Source organism: Salvelinus fontinalis, chromosome 28 (assembly GCF_029448725.1).
Source record: "Salvelinus fontinalis isolate EN_2023a chromosome 28, ASM2944872v1, whole genome shotgun sequence".
Classification (NCBI taxonomy): domain Eukaryota; kingdom Metazoa; phylum Chordata; class Actinopteri; order Salmoniformes; family Salmonidae; genus Salvelinus; species Salvelinus fontinalis.
The window spans coordinates 33,637,798-33,659,872 of NC_074692.1; the positions used below are offsets into that span (position 1 = coordinate 33,637,798).

General features: G+C 40.7%; 2 protein-coding genes across 2 annotated transcripts; both read right to left on the reverse strand.

Annotated features, from left to right (window-relative positions):
• Positions 1 to 7,338: 7,338 nt before the first annotated feature.
• LOC129825837 (uncharacterized) lies at positions 7,339 to 9,077 on the reverse strand. Its single transcript, XM_055885972.1, has 4 exons — positions 9,048 to 9,077; positions 8,350 to 8,512; positions 7,774 to 7,893; positions 7,339 to 7,605 (listed from the first exon to the last, which is right to left on the reverse strand). Exons 2-4 carry the CDS (start codon positions 8,500 to 8,502, stop codon positions 7,468 to 7,470), a joined length of 411 nt encoding a protein of 136 aa, XP_055741947.1. The 5' UTR covers positions 8,503 to 8,512; positions 9,048 to 9,077; the 3' UTR covers positions 7,339 to 7,467.
• Positions 9,078 to 12,576: 3,499 nt separating this feature from the next.
• Positions 12,577 to 21,596, reverse strand: LOC129825775 (uncharacterized). Its single transcript, XM_055885921.1, has 4 exons — positions 21,556 to 21,596; positions 13,407 to 13,569; positions 12,830 to 12,949; positions 12,577 to 12,714 (listed from the first exon to the last, which is right to left on the reverse strand). Exons 1-4 carry the CDS (start codon positions 21,594 to 21,596, stop codon positions 12,577 to 12,579), a joined length of 462 nt encoding a protein of 153 aa, XP_055741896.1.
• Between the last annotated feature and the right edge of the window lie 479 nt (positions 21,597 to 22,075).

Consider the following 22,075-nt stretch of genomic DNA (forward strand, 5'->3'; position numbering starts at 1 on the left):
CCTGCCTGACACATGTCCTTTACAGGCAGGTAAACAGTCTCTGAAGGGGGACTTGAACAGGGACACTGCAAAGTCCAGGCACGGGTTGTCTTCACTCATGAAGTGGGAGCAGTGTTAATACGTTCAGTACATCCATGATCCTTGTATCCTGGGTATGCCGTGCCGAAGATCAATTAGCAAGCACGTTTCTGGATGCTCTCAAGCTGGCCACCAACTTTTTAATTTTAAAATGTTACATTTTTTTGAGAACAAAAATACTATTTACACACTATTCATATATACATATTCATATTCTTATATCCAGTAAAGTTACATTAGATCTTTAGAAAGAGGAGAGGCACTGTGATACAATATATTTTTGATTTGTTTTTTAAAGATAAAGAGAGTAACCTCCGGGGGCACAACATTAATGTAACAGTAGTAGTAATGTAGAGGGCCCAAAGTCACTACTGTAGTAGGAGGAAAGGAAGGAAAGGGATCAAGGAAAGCAAGCTAGGAAAGGAGGAAATGAAGGTAAGAAAGGTAGAAAGGAAAGGAAGCTGGGATACCAAACAGATACGTTTCTAAAACAGTGGAGGCTCCTCAGAGGAGGAAGGGGAGGAACATCCTTCTCAGTGAATATCATACAAATAAAAATAGTGAAACGTTTAAAAAACAGTACTAAAGATATTCACGTCACCAAATAATTAATTAAAACACACTATTTTGCAATGAACGTCTACATTAGATTCAACAGCACTCTAGGTTAGCACAATGGTGTACCTGGAGGACAGCTAGTTTCCATCCTCCTCTGGGCACATTGACTTCAATACAAAACCTTCCATAGACTTACACAGTAATTATGACGTCCTCCAAACTAGCAGAGCCCTTACAGCATGAACTGACATGTTGTCCACCAAAGGATCAGAGAATGAATTTAGCACTAAAAGCATAAGCTACAGCTAGCAAGCACTGAGGTGCATAAAATGTGGTGAGTTGTTGACTCAAAGTGAGAGAAAGACAATAGTAAAAAAAAAAGTACAAATTAATTTCTTTAACAATGAAGGAGAAGCGAGAGAGAGAGAGAGAAAGACAGCTAGCTATATTTCATTGTATTTTTTTCCCACTTTCATTTAGCTTGCGAATGCAGCTAGCTAGTTTACCCTACACAAATACACGGCTCAAACAGAGAGGGATGCTAAGTTAGCTAGCTGGCTATGGCTATTCAAAACTGGAACTCTTCCAAGTCAAGGTGAGCTTTTGGTTTTATTCAGTTATTGCCACCGAGGCCCAAATGCTAAACTGCTTGCTGACTGTACACTGTAATGCATGATTGTACCTGGTTTACTAACGCGTTACTTCTAGTAGCTATGTTGACTATGGCGTTAGCTAATATTGTGACTATTATGTAGGCTGTGTGTAGTGGTTAGCATCACTGAAGTCCACAAGTGAAGGGAAAAGGTGCGAGGAGAGCGAGTAGATGCAAGAAGGAATTACAACGAGCAAAATGTTCATGCTGGTTGTATGCGGCTGCTTTGAAAGTGAACTGTGTTTGCATATGATCAAGGGTGTATTCATTCTGGCGATTCTGTTGAATTTTTTTATTTGAAAACATTTCTTAAACTCAAGCAAACGGAAGAAAATGGGGATAAACATACCTGAATTTGTCCAAAAGAAACTCTCCTTTGTAACTGTTGGACTAATGATTACACTCTAGATAAGTTAGATGCAGGAAAGAATGTGCAAGGTGGTATTGAATGTGTCACTGTCTGTCACCTCACAAAAAAATGTTTATTTTGACCTGTGCGTTATAAACTTTCATTCACATGCTAGGTTGTAGCAACATCATGGTGGGTATAGGGAAAATGTTAGTCTCATGTAGTAGCCTAAACCTGTCACTGTTAAACTGAACTGGGTGAATGGAATATGAATGACAGTCATCCCATATGCTGTAAACGAAATAAGGCCATGCTCATAAAAAAAATAATCCTCCTCCCTCATCTTAAACATGACCAACCGCCACTGATGAGAGTGGCTTTATTGCAATGCTATGTCATACCGGCTGAATTTCTGAATGCTTGAATGGCAGTAGCTCAGATACACATAGAACTGCGCTCAGAGATGCACAAAAACAATATAACATTTAAAATGGGTGAATCTTTACTTTCAGATAAGATAATATTTGGACTTTGTTATCACCAATGGGAAATGTTCCCCTTTGTAAGAACCTTACCCGGCACCCTGTCATAAACATACCAACCCCCCGTATAAATACTGTACCAACCCCCTGTACAAATACTGTACCAACCCGCCATACACATTCAACAAGAGGCAATGGAGACCCACAGCTGGTCCGTTCTCAGTAACGTATCTAAAGCAAACTGTATAGGGTTATGTGGCATACAGTAATGTACATTACACAGTTTTGACGTGTTTTAACTTCTGATTATGGTGATTATTTGATTGTGCCTGGTTACAATGTTTTCAGGAGAGGATTGAAGGAAGAGGAGGGGGTGTGATGATTTACATTAAAGAACATATCCCATGTAAACAAATTGAGTGGTCATGTGATAATGAACTAGAATGTATTGGCCTGAACGTTACACTGTCTCCCCAAATGTCTTTTACCCGTATTGGAATGTATAGACCACCTTCCACCAAAAGTGTGTTTTTTGATCAGTTTAATAACATGTTTAATTATGTTTAATGTTGTTTAATTGTTTAATGTTTAATTATGAAGACAAGTCTTGCAGGAAAACCCTCAAACGGATCACTAATACCTTTTACCTTACACAGCTAGTTAAAGGGCCAACCAGGGTGACTTGTTACTCTAAAACACAGATTGATTTGGTGTTCAGTAATAAACCAGAGAGAGTGACTAAATCATTCAATATGGTTACTGGGCTATCTGATCATAATCTGACACTTATAGCCAGAAAGCTGTCTAAGAGCAGGTTTAACCTCTCTACTGTTAGAAAGCCGGATCAACTAAGAATACCTAAGAGTGAATTAAACTATTTTGAAAACGCAATTAAGGGAATTAACTCGAATGATCTCTTGTCCTATACAGACGTGGAAGCTGATAGTCAGGTTTTTCTATCCACAATGCAGACTACAATAAATGGTTTCCTAAAGAAAATCAAATCCAAACCTGGCCAAAAGTGCAGAGAGAAACTTCAGAGAGAAACACTCCACAGAAACGGCCAACTGCTTTCTTCTGGAAAATGTGAAGTCCAAGATGGACAAAGGGGGCTTTGTTGGGGATGTGTTTCTAGACCTAAGGAAGGCTTTTGAAACTGTTAACCATGATTCTCATCACAAAATTGTCCAAGTTCAACTTTTCCCCAGATGCCTTGAGATGGATGACATCATACCTTGAAGGCAGAACTCAGTGTGTCAGAGTGAGCAATGAGCTGTCGCCCACTCTTAGCTATGATGTGGGCGTGCCCCAAGGGTCAATACTGGGGCCCCTCCTGTTCAGCCTGTACATTAATGATCTGCCTTCTGTCTGTACTGGGTCTGAAGTTCAAATGTATGCAGATGATACAGTGATATATGTGCATGCAAAGAGCAAACAACAAGCTGCACAAGAACTCACCACTGTAATGGTCCAGGTTACAAAGTGGCTCAGTGACTCGTGTTTGCATATCAATGTGAAAAAAACTGTTTGCATGTTCTTCACAAAGAGGGCAACAGATAATACTAAGCCAGATGTCTATGTGTCAGTGGAGAAGCTCCAGGTGGTATCTGATTTTAAGTACCTTGGCATCATACTTTATTCCAACCTCTCTTTTAAAAAGCATGTGAAAAAGGTAATTCAGATAACAAAATTCAACCTGGCTAATTTCCGATTTATACAAAATTGTTTGACTACAGAAATTGCAAAACTGTACTTCAAATCTATGATACTCCCCCACTTAACATACTGCTTGACTAGTTGGGCCCAAGCTTGCTGTACATCATTAAAACCTATTCAGTCTGTCTACATACAGGCTCTCAAAGTGCTTGATTGGAAGCCCAATAGCCATCATCACTGTTACATCCTCAGAAAGCATGAGCTCCTGAGTTGGGAAAATCTTGTGCAATACACCGACGCATGTCTTGTATACAAGATCCTAAATGGCCTGCCCCACATATGGCAGCAGATCCACAAGGTGGATGCCATGAGAGGTGACTGTATAGTTCCCTTAAGGAAAAGCACCTTTAGTAAATCCGCTTTCTCTGTGAGAGCTTCCCATGTCTGGAATACACTGCCATCAGATACACATAACTGCACCACATATCACAATTTCACAAAATGCATGAAGACATGGCTAAAGGTCAATCAGATTTGTGAACATAATCCCTAGCTGTGTATTTCCGCTTTCCATGTTGCCTGTAGCTTGTGAGGTGTGGAAACACTTTGTTGCTTTTAGGAATTTTGTCATGCTGCTTTTTGTTCTATGTTGCTCTGTCTGTATGCTACGTCTTGCTTGTCCTATGTTGCTCTGTCTGTATGCTATGTCTTGCTTGTCCTATGTTGCTCTGCGTGTGCTCACTGCTCAATGATTGTCTATATTGTCATTGTTTTTAATAACCTGCCCAGGGACTGCGGTTGAAAATGAGCCGGCTGGCTAAAACCGGCACTTTTACTGAAACGTTGATTATTGTGCACTGTCCCTGTAAAAATCAAATAAACTTAAACTCAAACAACAGATCATGTCTTAATAACTGGATATTCTTGAGTCTGTCTTTCTCTTGTCACGCTTTTAGGAAAGTGACCAATCAATAACAGCCCTCCACACATGCGGAGGGTGGGACAAGGGGGCTATCTGAGGTATGTTGAGCAGGATTAGGGGCTCTGCAGTAAAATAAAACAATGAGAGCTGCCCTAAACAACAGTATACAAGGCATATTGACATTAAAGAAAGGCATAAAGCAATCACAGGTGTTGATTGGGAGAACTAAGACAACAACGGGTGAGACAACAACGGGTAAACAGCTAGGACAACAACAACAACAGGTAAATGGCGATGAATGGTAAAAGAGGGTCAGTTAGCTACACTCAGGGCCTGAGTTCGAGGCTGGGGCTGACAGATAAGCAAAATTAAGTACCGTGTTAATGAACAGTCCACCAGGCATCAGCTGTGTAGCCGAGTGATCCAATGAGCAGCAAAGATGAGGGTCCAATGAGCAGGGTCCAATGAGCAGCAAAGATGAAACAGGGAGCCATTCGGTAGTCAATTACTACGCAAGGCGAGCGGGGGACACGGCGTTCAGGAAGCTAGCAGGCCGGGGCTAGCAGATGGATCAAACACCAGCATCCAAACTGCAGAGGCTGGTTGAGAGCAAATCGGCCGAATTACATCAGCAGACCAGCAGACCAGTCGTGGTGGATCGGCGGGGCTCCGTGTCGACAAAGGGTCCAGGCTAATTGGCAAGAGAAGTATTGTAGCTGGATTACTTCATTTGCTAGCCAGGAAATGGGGCTAGCTCGAGGCTAGCCGGTGCATACTTCTGGACAAAGGCGTTAGCCCCAGTAGCCACTCGGTAGCAACTAGCTAGCTGCGAAGATCCGGTGTAATGGTCCAGAGCTGATTATGAAAGAAGGCCAAACCTCAGAATAATAAAAAGGTATATTACGCTCAGGTTTAAGCACAAAAATGGTGTACTGTTGTGTCGTTGACTATCATTAAATGTGAAGACTGTATATTATCAAATCAATTTGTGTAATACGTGTAATTTTATTATGCGATTAAACTAATCATGTAACTTTAATTAACTAGGAAGTCGGGGCACAACAGGAAAATGTTTAAAGAGTTTCTTTTTCCCGAATTAACTCTTCAGATATTTTCATATGTTATTGATTACAGTCACTTATTAATGTATTATTACCTCATCAGTCATATTCTGAATGTCGAAACCCTTGGATGTCTGCACCAACCCTAGCACAGATCACGAATCAGCAAAATACAAAAATTGGTTTAATCATTTATTTACTAACTAATCAAATCACAGAATTACATAAACACACACCCAATTAGTTCACACATGGGTTACTACGTGATACAAAGGAAAAGTCCCAAGCGGACGAAACCGATATGGCTTTGTAGACAAAGGAAAATGGATGGGGACCGATCAAGAGCGGGTAACTCTTCCTGATAACTACACTCATAGAAATTGCTAATAGTTTCTATCTGAACAACCGCTCATTCAAAAATAAATTGCAATTTACATATTTACTAGCATATGTCTTGTTGTCTCTCTCTGTGGTCGCCTGTCCATCTGTCCATTGTGTTCCCCAGGAGTCACAGTCTGTCTTAGTTGTTATAATGGGTACTCCAGAGTACCATTCAGAACTGTTCTTAGAAGAGATACATTTACCAGACTAAAGTATTTATACATCTGCAGTCTGAATATTTATTCTTTAGTTTATAGAGTTGTAGCCATTACAATGTGGGTACTCTGTCCCGGCGTTCTCTGTCTCTAGTTTTTGAATTGCCAACCATTTCAACATGTAGCGACAGCTCCATATTTTCTTGTCTTCGTAACCATTTGAGATGTCTGGCTTACCGTGGGTCTCTTTGGCACCGAGTAGTACTTCTTCTCTGTTGAAAGTTTCAGAGTTCCAGCCATTTCAACGTGGGAACTCCCTGTCCCGGTGTTATCTTGACTAAATGTACATTTTGTCATGAGTCATTTTATTCTGGAGTAGAAAAGAGCGGTACCATGATGCCTGATGTAATGTCTGGCTGACGGGCACGTGGCCACTGACTAGTTAAACTTTATATGAAAATCCATGCTCTCATTTAGAAGGATAACATCACATTTTATCTTTTCACAAATAGTTTCATATGTAATCACATATGTTTCACAACATTTAGATGTAAACCCCATCATTGATTAGTGGACACAACCAAAGATAGGAATGTGTGTTTTCTGTCCTTCATGAGATCACCAAAATGAAACAAACTCAACATGACTGTCCCTTAAGTGTCCACAGACCATTACCACATTCTCAAAAATATAAATATTGTTTAATTCTCCAATTTTGGAGATTAAGAGTTTCTGGAAGAAGAATGTCTTTGATCTCCATAGGATCTCTCCCTCCATACTCCATGGCAGCAAAGAGAAAGAGTTTCTACCAGGAATTTATGACCGTTGTAAAACCTGGGGTGGGAGAGATAGTAAGAGGGGGGGCATGATATACACCCAAAAGGGCCACTTCGTGACACTGCAAAAGGTAAATGTCGAATGGGTCTCAAATTTAGTAGAAATGTTGATTTATCTCTTTTAATATGCTATGGACCATCTTCTAAGGCATCATCTGAGAAATCATTAAACAATTCAGAAACATGATGAAGCCAGACTGAGACCATCTTGCCGTAAAGCACGTTGTTTTAATTGATGCTATAAGGAAGTGAATACATGAGTGACAGGGTGAGAGAACCAATCAGATACAAGGTCACAAAGGTCCTCGGTTACAATCTAACCATCATACTGTTCCTTCTAGTGGCTGTAGTCGTAGCTGTAGGTGTAGTAGACGGTGCCTTTCTTCAGGTGGCAGGTCTCGATGTGTGTTCCTCGGCGGATGGTGGTGGTGCAGGTTCCCAGGCGGTGATCTGGTCCGACGTTATTATCCCACACCTAATAATAATAATTATCATAATAACAATAATAGTAACAAATAATCATAATAATCGTCCTGCACCTCCTCCTCATTATCATCTTCATCATCGTAATAATAATTGATTTGATTTACATTGTGCTTTTCCAGTGCTCAAAGCGCTTTGCATAGTAAGGGGGGAAACTCACCTCCAGCTTCAGGACAGAGTTGTGAATGATGTCTACGAAGTTGAATTCGCCGGGCCAGGTGGGGTTAGCCTGGTTCTTCAGAATGCTGCTCATACCACCGAAGGCTGGGCCGCACCACACCTGAGGAAGATAATGTTATCAGTAGAATTTATTAAACTTTTTTAAAAATGATTGTGCTTTTAATGGTAAATTATTTTTAATGTATGTACAGTTGGCTCACTTGAATGAGGAACCTCTACACGTATTTTAAAATTAATTAATTAATTTGTTTGTTTGTTCATTCATTTTTTTTATAAGTTCAACGAACAAATAACAAGTCAAGAACTGACATTTTCATGTTCACACGTCACTGTAGGCGACTTGATATCCAAACAAATGACTGTTGACTGTCTACTGTTTCCTGTTTGATTAGTGCTGTGTCTCTGTCCTTTTGTGTTATGATGTCTGTCCTGTCTGTAACATTACTGTACTTCTTCTGTTTTATCACCCCACCTGCCTTTCCCTCATTGTAAATAAGAATGTTTCGTTAACTGACTGTTCTGGTTAATTAAAGGTAAAATAAATGAATAAATTCACCTTGATGTAGGGGTCTGGCTGGGAGAGGAAGTCTCCTTTCAGGTTGGAGGCACTAAGGCCCCACACCCTGACGTGGCCATCATACAGGTCACAGTGTACAAGAGAGAGGGTGCATAGCACCAGCAGTCCCAGGGACAGAGAGAGAGAGGCCATGGTACACTGTCTGAGACAGAGGAAGGGAGGGGAGAGGAGGGGAAGATATAAACATGTCCATAAGAGCTTGACAGTAACACCTCAAACTGTATTCAGAGAGGTGGAGTAAAAATAGAGTTGAAAGATCAGGACATGTTATCAGTATTAAGAGTTTAGTCAGTGGAGGAAGAGAGAGAGAGATAAATGGACAGAGAGAGAGAAAAAAATAAATGGAAGACACCATAACAATTCTGAATCAGCAGAAATACAGAGAGGGGCTTATCAGAAGTGTGTTTGATTTACACACCAGCATATCCTGGATGGAGGGAGATGACACTTGACAATCAGTCCCATGGTGTTACACATTCAGTTCTGATAGCAAACCTGGCTGAGAAGTCATCCGGTGTACTCAACCAAACTGACACTTAATTTTCTATATCTGCTATTGTGCAAATCTAAAAGCTCGACTGAATCCCAATCGACTGAATCCCAGTCGATGAGAGAGAGAGAGAGAGAGAAGAAAAAAAAAGAATATGACAGCACCAGAACAGCAGGTCATGTCTTACCTGGATATTCTTGAGCTGGACGTCTGTCTTCTCTAGTCACCCAACTGCTGATGGTCCTTACTGTGCCATCTAGCTGTTTATAACGATCCCACCCCCCCCCCCCCCCCCCACACCCAGGTGGTATGATGACCCACAGGTGGTATGTAGGACTACTTAGTGATGACGTAACCAATGAGAGCACACCCTATACTACCAAGTAACATATGGAAGCCTATAAGGTGTAATAACAAATTCTGATCCTATTTGAAATGCTGATTGAACAAATTGTATTCCAGATAATGTCAAAAGACCAGCCCAGTGAATAAACAGTTAGGTGAGGGAGAGGACATTACTAAGGGTGGACATGGTAATTAGTATTGTATAGAATATGTAATTCATCAGTAATACCATTGATCACTATCTGTAGGAGACAACAGGCGCCACACAGCCCACTGCTTCAGTAGGAGTGGTATTATAAGGACCACTCCTACAGTGACCGTGTTTGATTCCCAAAATGGCACCCTATTCCCTATATAGTGCACTAGTGGTCAAAAGTAGTTCACTATAAAGTGAATAGGGTGTAATCTGGTACAAACCCTTTACACACTACAGTTATATCACTCACTCTGTGGCGCCACATACAAACACTGTCTCTGGCTTCAATAGAAGCTTCACCCCAGGGCCCTATCAACCAGATGAGTTGTAAAATCTCTTGGTTTTATCCTTAATCCAAGATCTAATTACTAAACTTTTTGCATTAAAGAAGTACAAAAGACTACAGAGCTAATTAAGTTATTATAATACGCCCCACTCTCACAGTGTCAATATACACTCACTACAGAACATATCCCTCTCTCTCTTCTCTCTGTGGCGCCACACACAAACACAGGCTGAACTCTTATCTTTTAGCATCAGCTGTCCGTCCGTCCGTCCGTCTGTGCTACAGGATCTTAGCCATATCTATCTATCTGTCTGTCTGTCTGTCTGTCTGTCTGTCTGTCTGTCTGTCTGTCTGTCTGTCTGTCTGTCTGTCTGTCTGTCTGTCTGTCTGTCTGTCTGTCTGTCTGTCTGTCTGTCTGTCTGTCTGTCTGTCTGTCTGTCTGTCTGTCTGTCTGTCTGTCTGTCTGTCTGTCTGTGCTACAGGATCTTAGCCATATCTGCCATGGGATTTTTTGAATGTTTCAATTAAGTTAATATTCACCTTATCATGTTTTGTTGTTGATGTCATCCCACAGCTGAAGTACACCCATGTGGATCTAGACTACAGCTTTCTGTCCTCTTATCAGAGAGGGGTTTGAGATGCAGTTATAAAACAGGCTGTTATTGATTAGTCAATTTCTTAAAAGCGATGAAACAGGAGAAAGATATTTGCTAAAAGATGGTCTTGCTGTGGAGAGTGTGTGTAATGTCTCTCAAAATCTCTGAAATTCATTAGTAAAGCTACAAATGTATAATCACTGACAAATATTAAGGCAGTTGAGGGTTCCCTGCCTCAGGAAGCATTCTTGTCTTGTCTTGTTGTTAATGATACCAATCCCGTGAAACATTATCTTCTCTCCATTGGCCAGGCTCCATCAGCTAATCAGTTTGAGATACTGTAGTAATTTCCCACCAATTTTTACCAATTCTCTATGGGTCATCAATAACTACCTTGCTTGAATAAAGTAAATTTCTGCCTCTGTGGTGTCATGGTCCAAGCAGGGGTGGGAGAGGGTTAGGGATACGCAAGGGAGAGGAAACCTGGATATCAGAAAATTTACAAACATGCATGCACACACACACACACACACACACACACACACACACACACACACACACACACATGCACATGGAAGATCCTGAGGAATGACCTCACTGCTCAGTCAGGCATTTGGAGACATACCATCATATCATACCATCATACCATAAATGTATCTAGTAGTGGAGGAAGATATTTTACAGATAAAAGTAGAAGTAAAATGCTTTTCTCCTTCCAGAAAACGACAGCTGATTCAAAGGGGGTGAGGTGGATTTTAAAACACTTCCGAGCTTGAACCTGAAAGGAGACTCTTGAGAATCCTCTGCTGAAGTTGATAACCGTGGAGGAGAGCAGACTCCTCCTTTACCTACTAAGGAATTAACACTCTACTCAACCTCTCGACCACTTACCAGTTTCCAGGTCACTGTCCAGGAACCTGTTGTTGGAAAGCAGTCTCTACTCTGAGGCGCTTTGTGGACACAGGCCCTGATCTCGGCCCGTACTCATGAAGCGTTCATAAAAGTTTGGCTTATTTGATCATATTGAAGGAGATTGTTCTGGACTGGGAAAACCTGATCCTAGATCAGCACTCCTAATCTGAGACACTTTATGAATAAGGGACAGATCTCCGCTGATCTTAAAGGCAACACTGACCACATAGCTCAGCAGTACTACTCTGAGAAGCTTTAGGAATCCTAGCTAGCAGTTCTCTATACAACACCGCCCCCATCTGTTGTGATGAAGTCATATTTTTGTTGTTGTTGATAATATACCATTATGAATTATCATTCAGTTCATTTCCACATGGGGGAGGGGGGGGGGGGGGATTCATATGTAACTGTAAGTATAGCCAGCAGCATACCACCCTGCATACCACTGCTGGCTTGCTTCTGAAGCTAAGCAGGGTTGGTCCTGGTCAGTCCCTGGATGGGAGACCAGATGCTGCTGGAAGTGGTGTTGGAGGGCCAGTAGGAGGCACTCTTTCCTCTGGTCTAAAAAATATCCCAATGCTCCAGGGCAGTGATTGGGGACACTGTCCTGTATAGGGTGCCGTCTTTCGGATGGGACGTTAAACGGGTGTCCTGACTCTCTGAGGTCATTAAAGATCCCATGGCACTTATCGTAAGAGTAGGGGTGTTAACCCCGGTGTCCTGGCTAATTCAAATCTGTCCCTCAAACCATCATGGTCACCTAATAATCCCCAGTTTACAATTGGCTCATTCATCCCCCTCCTCTCCCCTGTAACTATTCCCCAGGTCGTTGCTGCAAATGAGAATGTGTTCTCAGTCAACTTACCTGGTAAAATAAAATAAATAAATAAATAAAAAATAACAGATGGTTCCCTGACGTTGTGGGTTCCCATGTTGATGGTGATGCTGCAGCTTAGCTTCCCACCATGTCATCCCAGGTTGGATCCTTAAGATAACAGATCATAAGTGCTTAATTATCACCATGGGGAAATGTTGTATTTATCTTATATGCAGATTATGAAAAAAGGCCAAACCTTAGAATAACAAAAAAAAGTGTAGATTTAAGCACAATAATGGTATACTGTAAAAAAGCCTTCACATAAAATCTCAAATCTAGTCGAAATATTGATTTATCACTTTTAATATGCTATGGACCATTCTAAGACATCTTCTGAGAAATCATAAAAGAATACAGAAACATGATAAAGCCAGAGTGAGACCATCTTGCCATGAAGCACTTTTTTAATTGATTTTATAAGGAAGTAAATATATGAGTGACAGGGTGAGAGAACCAATCAGACACAAGGTCATAGTTAACAATCTAACCATCAGTCTGTTCCTTCTAGTGGCTGTAGTCGTAGCTGTAGGTGTAGTAGACGGTGCCTTTCTTCAGGTGGCAGGTCTCAGTGTGTGTTCCTCGGCGGATGGTGGTGGTGCAGGTTCCCAGGCGGTGATCTGCTCCGAAGTTATCATCCCACACCTAATAATAATAATCATAATTGTAATAATCTTCCTCCTCATTATCATCTTCATCATCATAATTGATTGCTTTTCCAGTGCTCAACGCACTTTGCATAGTAAAGGGGGAAACTTACCTCCAGCTTCAGGACAGAGTTGTGAATGATGTCTACGAAGTTGAATTCGCCGGGCCAGGTGGGGTTGGCCTGGTTCTTCAGAATGCTGCTCATGCCACCGAAGGCTGGGCCGCACCACACCTAAGGAAGATAATGTTGTTTGTAGATGTAATTAAACGTTTTTAATTACTCAATGTGTTTTTAATAATAAATGATTTTTAATGTGTGTACAGTTCCTCACTTGAATGAGGAACCTCTACATGTATTTTAAAATGCATTAATATATGTTTGTTTTTCATTTGTTTGTTTGTTTATTAGTTCACCTAACAAGTAACAAGCCAATCACTGACATTTTCAATGTGACACGTCACTGTAGCCTACTTGATATCCAAACAAATGACTGTTGACTGTCTACTGTTTCCTGTTTGATTAGTGCTGTGTCTCTGTCCTTTTGTGTTATGATGTCTGTCCTGTCTGTAACATTACTGTACTTCTTCTGTTTTATCACCCCACCTGCCTTTCCCCTCATTGTAAATAAGACTGTTTCGTTAACTGACTGTTCTGGTTAAATAAAGGTGAAATAAATTAATCAACTCACCTTGACGTAGGGGTCTGGCTGGGAGAGGAGGTCTCCTTTCAGGTTGGAGGCACTAAGGCCCCACACCCTGACATGGCTGTCATCCAGGTCACAGTGTACAAGAGCCAGGGTGCATAGCACCAGCAGTCCCAGGGACAGAGAGAGAGAGGCCATGGTACACTGTCTGAGACAGAGGAGAGGAAGAGAAGGTATAAACATGTCCATAAGAGCTTGAAACTAACACTACAAACTGTATTCTGACAGGAGTAAAGAGAGAGAGAAACAATCCTGAATCAGCAGAAATGTGATTGATTTCCATGCCAGCGTATCCTGGATGGAGGGAGATCACACTTGATTTACAAACTGTCAGTCCCTTAGAGAACGTAAGAGCTCGTCACAGAGCATAAATCGTTGGCAAACAGTAAAGATACACACAACAATGTATATCCATTTCAAGGTCTCAATCAATTTAGGAATTACAGCGAGGAGAGAGAAGGAGAAAATACACAAGTCACATTCAGAGAGGAAGAGAGAGAGAGAAGCTAAGATACTTCTGAGAAAAACAAACCCAGTACAGACGAAGAAATGACGAGAGAGAGTGAGAGAGAGAAAGATGGATTAGCTGTCCTTTACCTCAGCCTTGTAACCTCTGAATGTTGTACATTCTACCCCTTTAAACATAACATACTGTACACTCCCCTCAGCCCCCTCCACTCTAAAGGTGATAGCAACATACATATGGTCAGTTCTCAAGCATCGTCTCAGCCAATGAGCGTCCACGATGCTGGCTATGAGACGGGAAAAACCTATACTACGTGGCAAACGGGTTTGAACTGAAATCCTATCGTGCGTCCCAAAAGGCACCCTATTCGCTATACAGCAGTATGGGCCCTGGTCAAAAGTAGAGCACTATATAGGGAATATGGTGAAATTTGGGATGAAGACCGGGTTAACAGAGATGGTCTCATTACATAATGAAAGTTAGGGTACGCCTGTGAGAAAAGGTTTTCCTCCAACAGGTGGGTGACAACAAGGGCCAACAATGTTGTCAACATCAATTTCCCACAGACTGAGCTGAACTTAGCCAAAGCGAGCTGCACAGGGTTGACCTGGTTACACATCCATCAACGTTTCTGGAGCCGCGTTAGAAAGGACAATGTGAAAAGAAAATATCTGAGATAGCACGGTTCAGATCGGGATGATGAAGGTTTACAATCAGAGACCAGAGCACACATCCTATGATACAGGCTAGAGAACAACGACAGCAGGTCAGCAACAACAGGTTTCCTTTCCAACTCACCACAAAGTCACGACCATAGAAATATCATGAATAGAACGGGCGTCCCCATTGAAGTAAATGATGTGCATTTCTTCAGGTCAGACGGCTGTCTACACTGATCTGTGCAAACTCTCATGGGATAGCTAACAATAAGATTTGCTACAATAAGTTATTGTCACGATCGTCTTCTGGATAGACTGAGGACCAAGGCGCAGCGCGTGGAAAGTACATCTTCTTTATTTAAAGGAAGAAGACGAAAAACGAAAACTATACAAAACAACAAACATAAGTGCTGACACTAAACACTTAGACATAGACAATTCCCCACAAACAGCTAAACCCTATGGTTGCCTTAAATATGGCTCCCAATCAGAGACAACAATAACCAGCTGTCTCTAATTGAGACCCAATTCAGGCAACCATAGACTTTCCTAGAACCTACACTCAACCATAGACACAGCTAGACACATTCACTCAACACAAACCCATACACTACACCCAACACCCCCTTTACCATATAACCACCCAAAACCGACAAAACACAAACATTCCCCATGTCACCCCCTGACCTAACTAAAATAATAAAGAAAACAAAGAATACTAAGGCCAGGGCGTGACAGTTATCCTAAGTTATCCTCGCCTAACGTTACCCAAGGCAACGTCGTCCGCGGAATCCTCCTTAAAAGAGTTAAGAGTTAATCTTAACAAAAACTATAAATCTGTAGCTAACATCGACCAAGTCTTCACAACCAAATTCTACTATCTAATTCAGATATCTTCTGGTTATAGAATCAGTATTTATCAAATTCGAAATGTGCACGAAAATTAGCATTCTAGCTAGCTTGTCTGCCTGCTGGCTGAATCCGTCTAAAATCAATCAATTTGAAATGAAATGGATGCTAAAAAAGCCAGCTCACACATTCATTTTTTAAAAACCTTTATTTAATTAGGCAAGTCAGTTAAAACCTTTTCTCAATAGGGTGTGCTGTTTTCACTTTGTAAAAATTTCGTTCCCAAATTAAACTGCCTCGTACTTAATTCTTGCTCGTACAATATGCATATTATTATTACTATTGGACAGAAAACACTCTCTAGTTTCTAAAACCGTTTGCATTATATCTGTGAGTAAAACAGAACTCAAGTTGGAGCAATTTTCCTGTGAGGAAGTGAGAAATCTGAAATCAGGCAGGCTGTTCTGGGGTCAGTTTATTAATTTGCATGTCTTCTATTGGTCGAGATGCACTGCATACGCCTTCCCCTAGATGTCAGCAAATAGTGAGAATTGGAATGGAGTTGCTAGGCAGATCTGAGGCCATAAAAATGGTCTTGGAACATGGGGTGCAGTCTTTTCAACATTCGCCATGACGCAAGACAGACCTCAGGATTGCGTTCTGGAAAGCTCCGGTTATAGGCCTTAGATATATCCGGCTCTGATTTTATTCGATATAGGTGTTAAAGACATCATAATGTTGTTATTTTAAACCGAGTTATATCAGTTTATATCAGTATATTGCGATTTTCGGATATTTCTTAGTCCTGCGTTATAGTGAGTTGGACACGTCTTCGCCACATGGCTAATGTTTACTGCTAATTCCAAAGTTGAAGGCGACAATCTACAACCGAGCAACGATTCCTCTGGACAAAGGACAACTTGCCCAAGATTCTGATGGGAGCTCATCAAAAAGTAAGAACTATTTATGATGTTAATTCGTTGTTCTGTTGAAAAATGTATAACTCCTATTCCGCCATTAATTTCGGTGCGGTCTCGCTTCAACGCACGCTGTATGTCGTAGTAACGTTAATTTTAAAAATCTAACACAGCGGTTGCATTAAGAACTAATGTATCTTTCATTTGCTGTCCAACCTGTATTTTTTTGTCAAGTTTATGATTAGTTATTGATTAGATTAGGTGCCTCTTCCAAGATTTCTCCCGACATATTGTTGGCAGCTTGGCTACTATTCTCATTGTATAACCACGATTTGTGCCGCTAAATATGCACATTTTCGAACAAACTCTATATGTATTGTGTAATATGATGTTATAGGACTGTCATCTGAAGAAGTTTGAGAAGGTTAGTGAAAAAATTAATATATTTTGCTGGTTTATTCGTTATCGCTATTGTTGGGTTGAATCAATGCTGTTGGCTATTGTAGTAAGCTAATATAATGCTATATTGTGTTTTCGCTGTAAAACACTTAAAAAATCTGAAATATTAGCTGGATTCACAAGATCTTTGTCTTTCATTTGCTGTATGCTGTGTATTTTTCATAAATGTTTTATGATGAGTATTTAGGTTATTCACGTTGCTCTCTGTAGTTATTCTAGTTGCTTTGGTGAGAGTTGTGATGGTGGCTGCAATGTAAAACTATGATTTATACCTGAAATATGCACATTTTTCTAACAAAACATATGCTATACAATAAATATGTTATCAGACTGTCATCTTAGGAAGTTGTTTCTTGGTTAGTGACTATTTATATCTTTATTTGGTCGAAATTGTGATAGCTACTTATGCAGAAAAAAATGGTGGGAAAAAAAGTTGTGTCTTTTGCTATCGTGGTTAGCTAACAGAAATACATATTGTGTCTTCCCTGTAAAACATTTTAAAAATCAGAAATGATGGCAACTTTGGAATTAGCAGTAAACATTAGCCATGTGGCCCAGACGTGCCCAACTCACTATAACGCAGCACAAAGAAATATCCAAAAATCGCAATATACTAATATAAACTTATATAACTCGGTTTAAAATAACAACATTATGATGTCTTTAACACCTATATCGAATAAAATCAGAGCCGGATATATCTAAGGCCTATAACCGGAGCTTTCCAGAACGCCATCCTGAGGTCTGTCTTGCGTCATGGCGAATGTTGAAAAGAGTGCACCCCACGTTCCAAGCCCATTTACATGGCCTCAGATCTGCCTAGCAACTCCATTTCATTTCTCACTATTTGCTGACATCTAGGGGAAGGCGTATGCAGTGCATCTCGACCAATAGAAGACATGCAAATTAATAAACTGACTCCAGAACAGCCTGCCTGATTTCAGATTTCTCACTTCCTCACAGGAAGTTTGCTCCAACTTGAGTTCTGTTTTACTCACAGATATAATTCAAACGGGTTTTAGAAACTAGAGAGTGTTTTCTATCCAATAGTAATAATAATATGTATATTGTACGAGCAAGAATAGAGTACGAGGCAGTTTAATTTGGGAACGAAATTTTTACAAAGTGAAAACAGCACACTCCATTGAGTAAAGGTTTTAAGAACAAATTGTTATTTTCAATGACAGCCTAGGAACAGTGGGTTAACTGCCTTGTTCAGGGGCATAACAGACTTTTACCTTTTCAGCTCGGGGATTTTATCTTGCTCTAACCGCTAGGCTACCTGCCACCCCAAAGTATTCAATGCTGAATACTACCCTAGTGTAATGAACGTTTTGCTAAAAGCAAAAAGAGTTTCATGATAAGACACTTTCTGTTCTGCTGTGATTAGTTCCGCAGCACGCTGACAGCTCTAGCTGTGACGTTATCATGTTGGGCAAACGTAGCTAGGTAAAGGAGCGAGGCACAGTGCCAGCTGTCAAGATACAAGCTGATTTCTGAGAACTGTCCATTAACTTTGGTGCTTTACAACTTCATCAACAAGCTGGCAAACTAGCTACTGTAATGGCCATTCAAATAAGCTTGCTCTAGGCTGCTAGTTGGAGTCAGTTTGCTTAACTGATCGAGCTGATAGAGTATCTATGGGTAGCTGCAGCCAGAGTGGAAGAAACGAAACGAGAGGGATAACTGAGCCCAAAGTCTGCGTTCTCCAGCAGGTGGCTTTTTGTTTTTTTCACTCACCAAGTGAGGAGTTTTTGTATGGAGGTCAATAAGAGAGTGTCGAAATTGGTTAACAAATAGTTTAATAGCTTATTTGCTACGTGTGGTTTATTTGTTCATTTAGAAGTTTCTAATGCTTAGGTTATTACCAGTGTACTGATATAAGTAGGACGGACATGTGACATCCCTGCAACTTGGAGACAAAACACTTTAGAGAGCCCTGTAATATCCTGCTAGGATATATTATGTTCAGTGTGATTACGTCTAGAATATCACATGCTGCATCATTGACATAAAGGTCTCGTAAGTTTATGTCAAGTGCACGTACATTACTTTTGGATTGAGATGGTGCGAAATAAACAAGTCAATTCCATATTCGTTGTCAATCCCTTTCCTTTAATTAGACACTAAGAGTGACAGTTAAGGGGAAATGTTAACATGGTGTCAGATAGAAAGAAACAAACTCATAATAAAATAATAAAATGGGAATGATCGGGCTTTCCAACACCAAGGATGGATTGGGATTCATCAAATTTACCTGACTCGTGGAGAAAGTTTCAACAGCATGTTGAGCTAATGTTCTCTGGACTGCTACGTGCTAAGAATGAGAACGAGAAGTGCAGCTATCTCCTATTGTGGATTGGGGAGAAAGGACGAGATGTATTTAATACGTGGACACTTACAAACACAGAGGCAAAGATAGTGAAAACATTTTACGACAAGTTTGAGGAATATGTCATACAAGTTTCAAGAAAAACTATAAGGAGTTAGCGAGTCCTTCGAGTATTTTGTTACCGAGCTAAAGTTGATAGTTAAAGACTGTAACTTTCCAAACAGTGACGAGATGGTTAAAGATCAGATTGTTTTTGCTACAAACTCACATGAAGTGCATGATAAGCTATTGAGTCATGGCTCATCAGATTTGACTTTGGAAAAAGCCATTGACATTGCACGCTCATCCAACTGTACAGAGACTCTGACACAAGAGAGCACGTTGCAACAAACAGTGAGCAATCATTTGCTTGGACTAGAAAGACACAACGTTAGATTTAAACTGGATACAGGTGCCCAGGTGAACATAATACCAGCAAACAGGTTCAGGAATAGGTTTGGCAGAGCAGTTCTCAAACCAGCAACAAGTCAACTCACAGGGTATGGTGGGGAACCACTGGATGTTAAAAGGGACCTCACAGAAGGACACTGCAGTCATGTTAGAGTTATACATTGTCAGCACAGAAGGGCTTGCCTAGACATGGATTTAATCAAACTGGTGTTGTCTGTCAATGCAAATGCAACATTGAATGAAACACAGAATGTAACTAACATTATGGAGGAGTTATCTGACATCTTCCAAAGTATAGGAGAACGCAGCATGCCTGAAAGCTCAGCTGGACGTCATAGAGAAAGTCAAAATCGTTGTAAAGGAGACTGAGCCTACAGACTGGATCGCCAGGTTTGCTCCCAGACTGCCAGAAGTAAACGACGATCGCCAGGTTTGCTCCCAGACTGTCAGAAGTTAACGCACCACTACGCCAGCTCCTGAAACAGAGCAGTGAGTTTGTGTGGGACACAATTCATGATGCTGCGTTCCAGCAGATGAAAGAGCTCATCACAAAAGATCCAGAACCTGTGCTCACCTATTTTGACCCCCACAAGGAATTCAAGTCAAGGCTGAGGTAATCTCGTTACCCAGAATCAAATGTCTGTCATGGGAAACTAAGCCTAAGAATAAAAAAATAAATGAAAAATCCCTAAAACTGACCAAATAATAGTACTTTTACACTGATCTGCTCACTCCTGGGCAATAACATCCAAACTGGATAATAACTCAAAACAACTTGTAAGGCTAAAGAATTTTAGCCATTTTGATAGACAAACACTATCAACGCAGTCAAAACAAAAATATGGCGGAGAGTAACCACGGAAACAATGGAGATCCAAACTCTAAAAGAAAACTAAGAGACTCTTCGACTGACACGTATTGCCTTTATTTACCACCCTGTACGGTAAGTGTGGAAACCGAACTGCTTAAATCTATAAATGATCAATTAGGCGTGTTGGAGTTAGTTCAGAAAGATATACAGTACCAGTCAAAACTTTGGACGCACCTACTCATTCAAGGGTTTATCTTTATTTTGACTATTTCCTACATGAAAAACTAGTGAAGACATCAAAACTATGAAATAACACATATGGAATCATGTAGTAACCAAAAAAGTGTTAAACAAATAAAACAAATATTTGATATTCTTCAAAGTAGCCACCCTTTGCCTTGATGACAGCTTTGCACACTCTTGGCATTCTCTCAACCAGCTTCACCTGGAATGCTTTTCCAACAGTCTTGAAGAAGTTCGCACATTTGCTGGGCACTTGTTGGCTGCGTTTCCTTCACTCTGCGATCCAACAAATCCCATACTATCTCAATTGGGTTGAGGTCTGGTGATTGTGGAGGCCAGGTCATCTGATGCAGCACTCAATCACTCTCCTTCTTGGTCAAATAGCTCTTACACAGCCTGGAGATGTGTTTTGGGTCATTGTCCTGTTGAAAAATAAATGATATTCCCACTAAGCGCAAACCAGATAGGATGGCGTATCGCTGCAGAAGCCACTCATTATATGTTAATTGCCGAATCTCAGTTTGCTTAGAAAAATATGTGGTACATTCTTGGTGTATTATATTTCTTAACCACAAGGGTGTGACGTTGAGTCATTTTTCAAGTTAATTTGATGTATTTCAATACTAAAATGGATGACAGTTTATTCTGATGTTGTGAATATGAGACTACACATGGAAACAATTTATTTGTATTATAGTCAATGAGGAATTATTAGAAATTGTTAAATCCACTTTACGATCACAATGAATTTGATAGACTTTTCAATTGTTCGTTTCTTAGTATATTATACAGCAGATTTATAGAGAATTGCTGTGGGAGTGCTAATCATATCCCGTTATTATATCCCGACTACTCATCATTCATCCATACTGTGTGTGTCCCATGATTGCAGCTTTGGAAATAAATGAACTGTCCATCCATTACTCCTTCCTGTGTTGACTAACTGACCTGAGGGACGGGACCAGGAAAGTCACACTGTGGTGATCCATGCTGGTTAAGTGTGCCTTGAATTCTAAATACATCACAGACAGTGTCACCAGCAAGCACCCCAACACCATCACACCTCCTCCTCCATGCTTCACGGTGGGAACCACACATGCAAAGATCATACATTCACCTACTCTGCATCTCACAAAGAAACGGCGGTTAGAACCAAAAATCTCAAATTTGGACTCATCAGACCAAAGGACAGGTTTCCACCGGTCTATTGTCCATTGCCCAAGTTTCATGGCCCAAGGGCTGTCACGTTTTTAATGACCACACTGATTATCCAATGGGCTGTCACGTTATTAAGGACCACACTGTGATTACCCAATGGTCTGTCATGTTATTAATGACCACGCTGTGATTTCCCAATGGGCTGTCACCTTGTTAATGACCACACTGTGATTACCCAATGGGCTGTCACGTTATTCACGACCACACTGTGATTACCCAATGGGTTGTCACATTATTAATGACCACATTG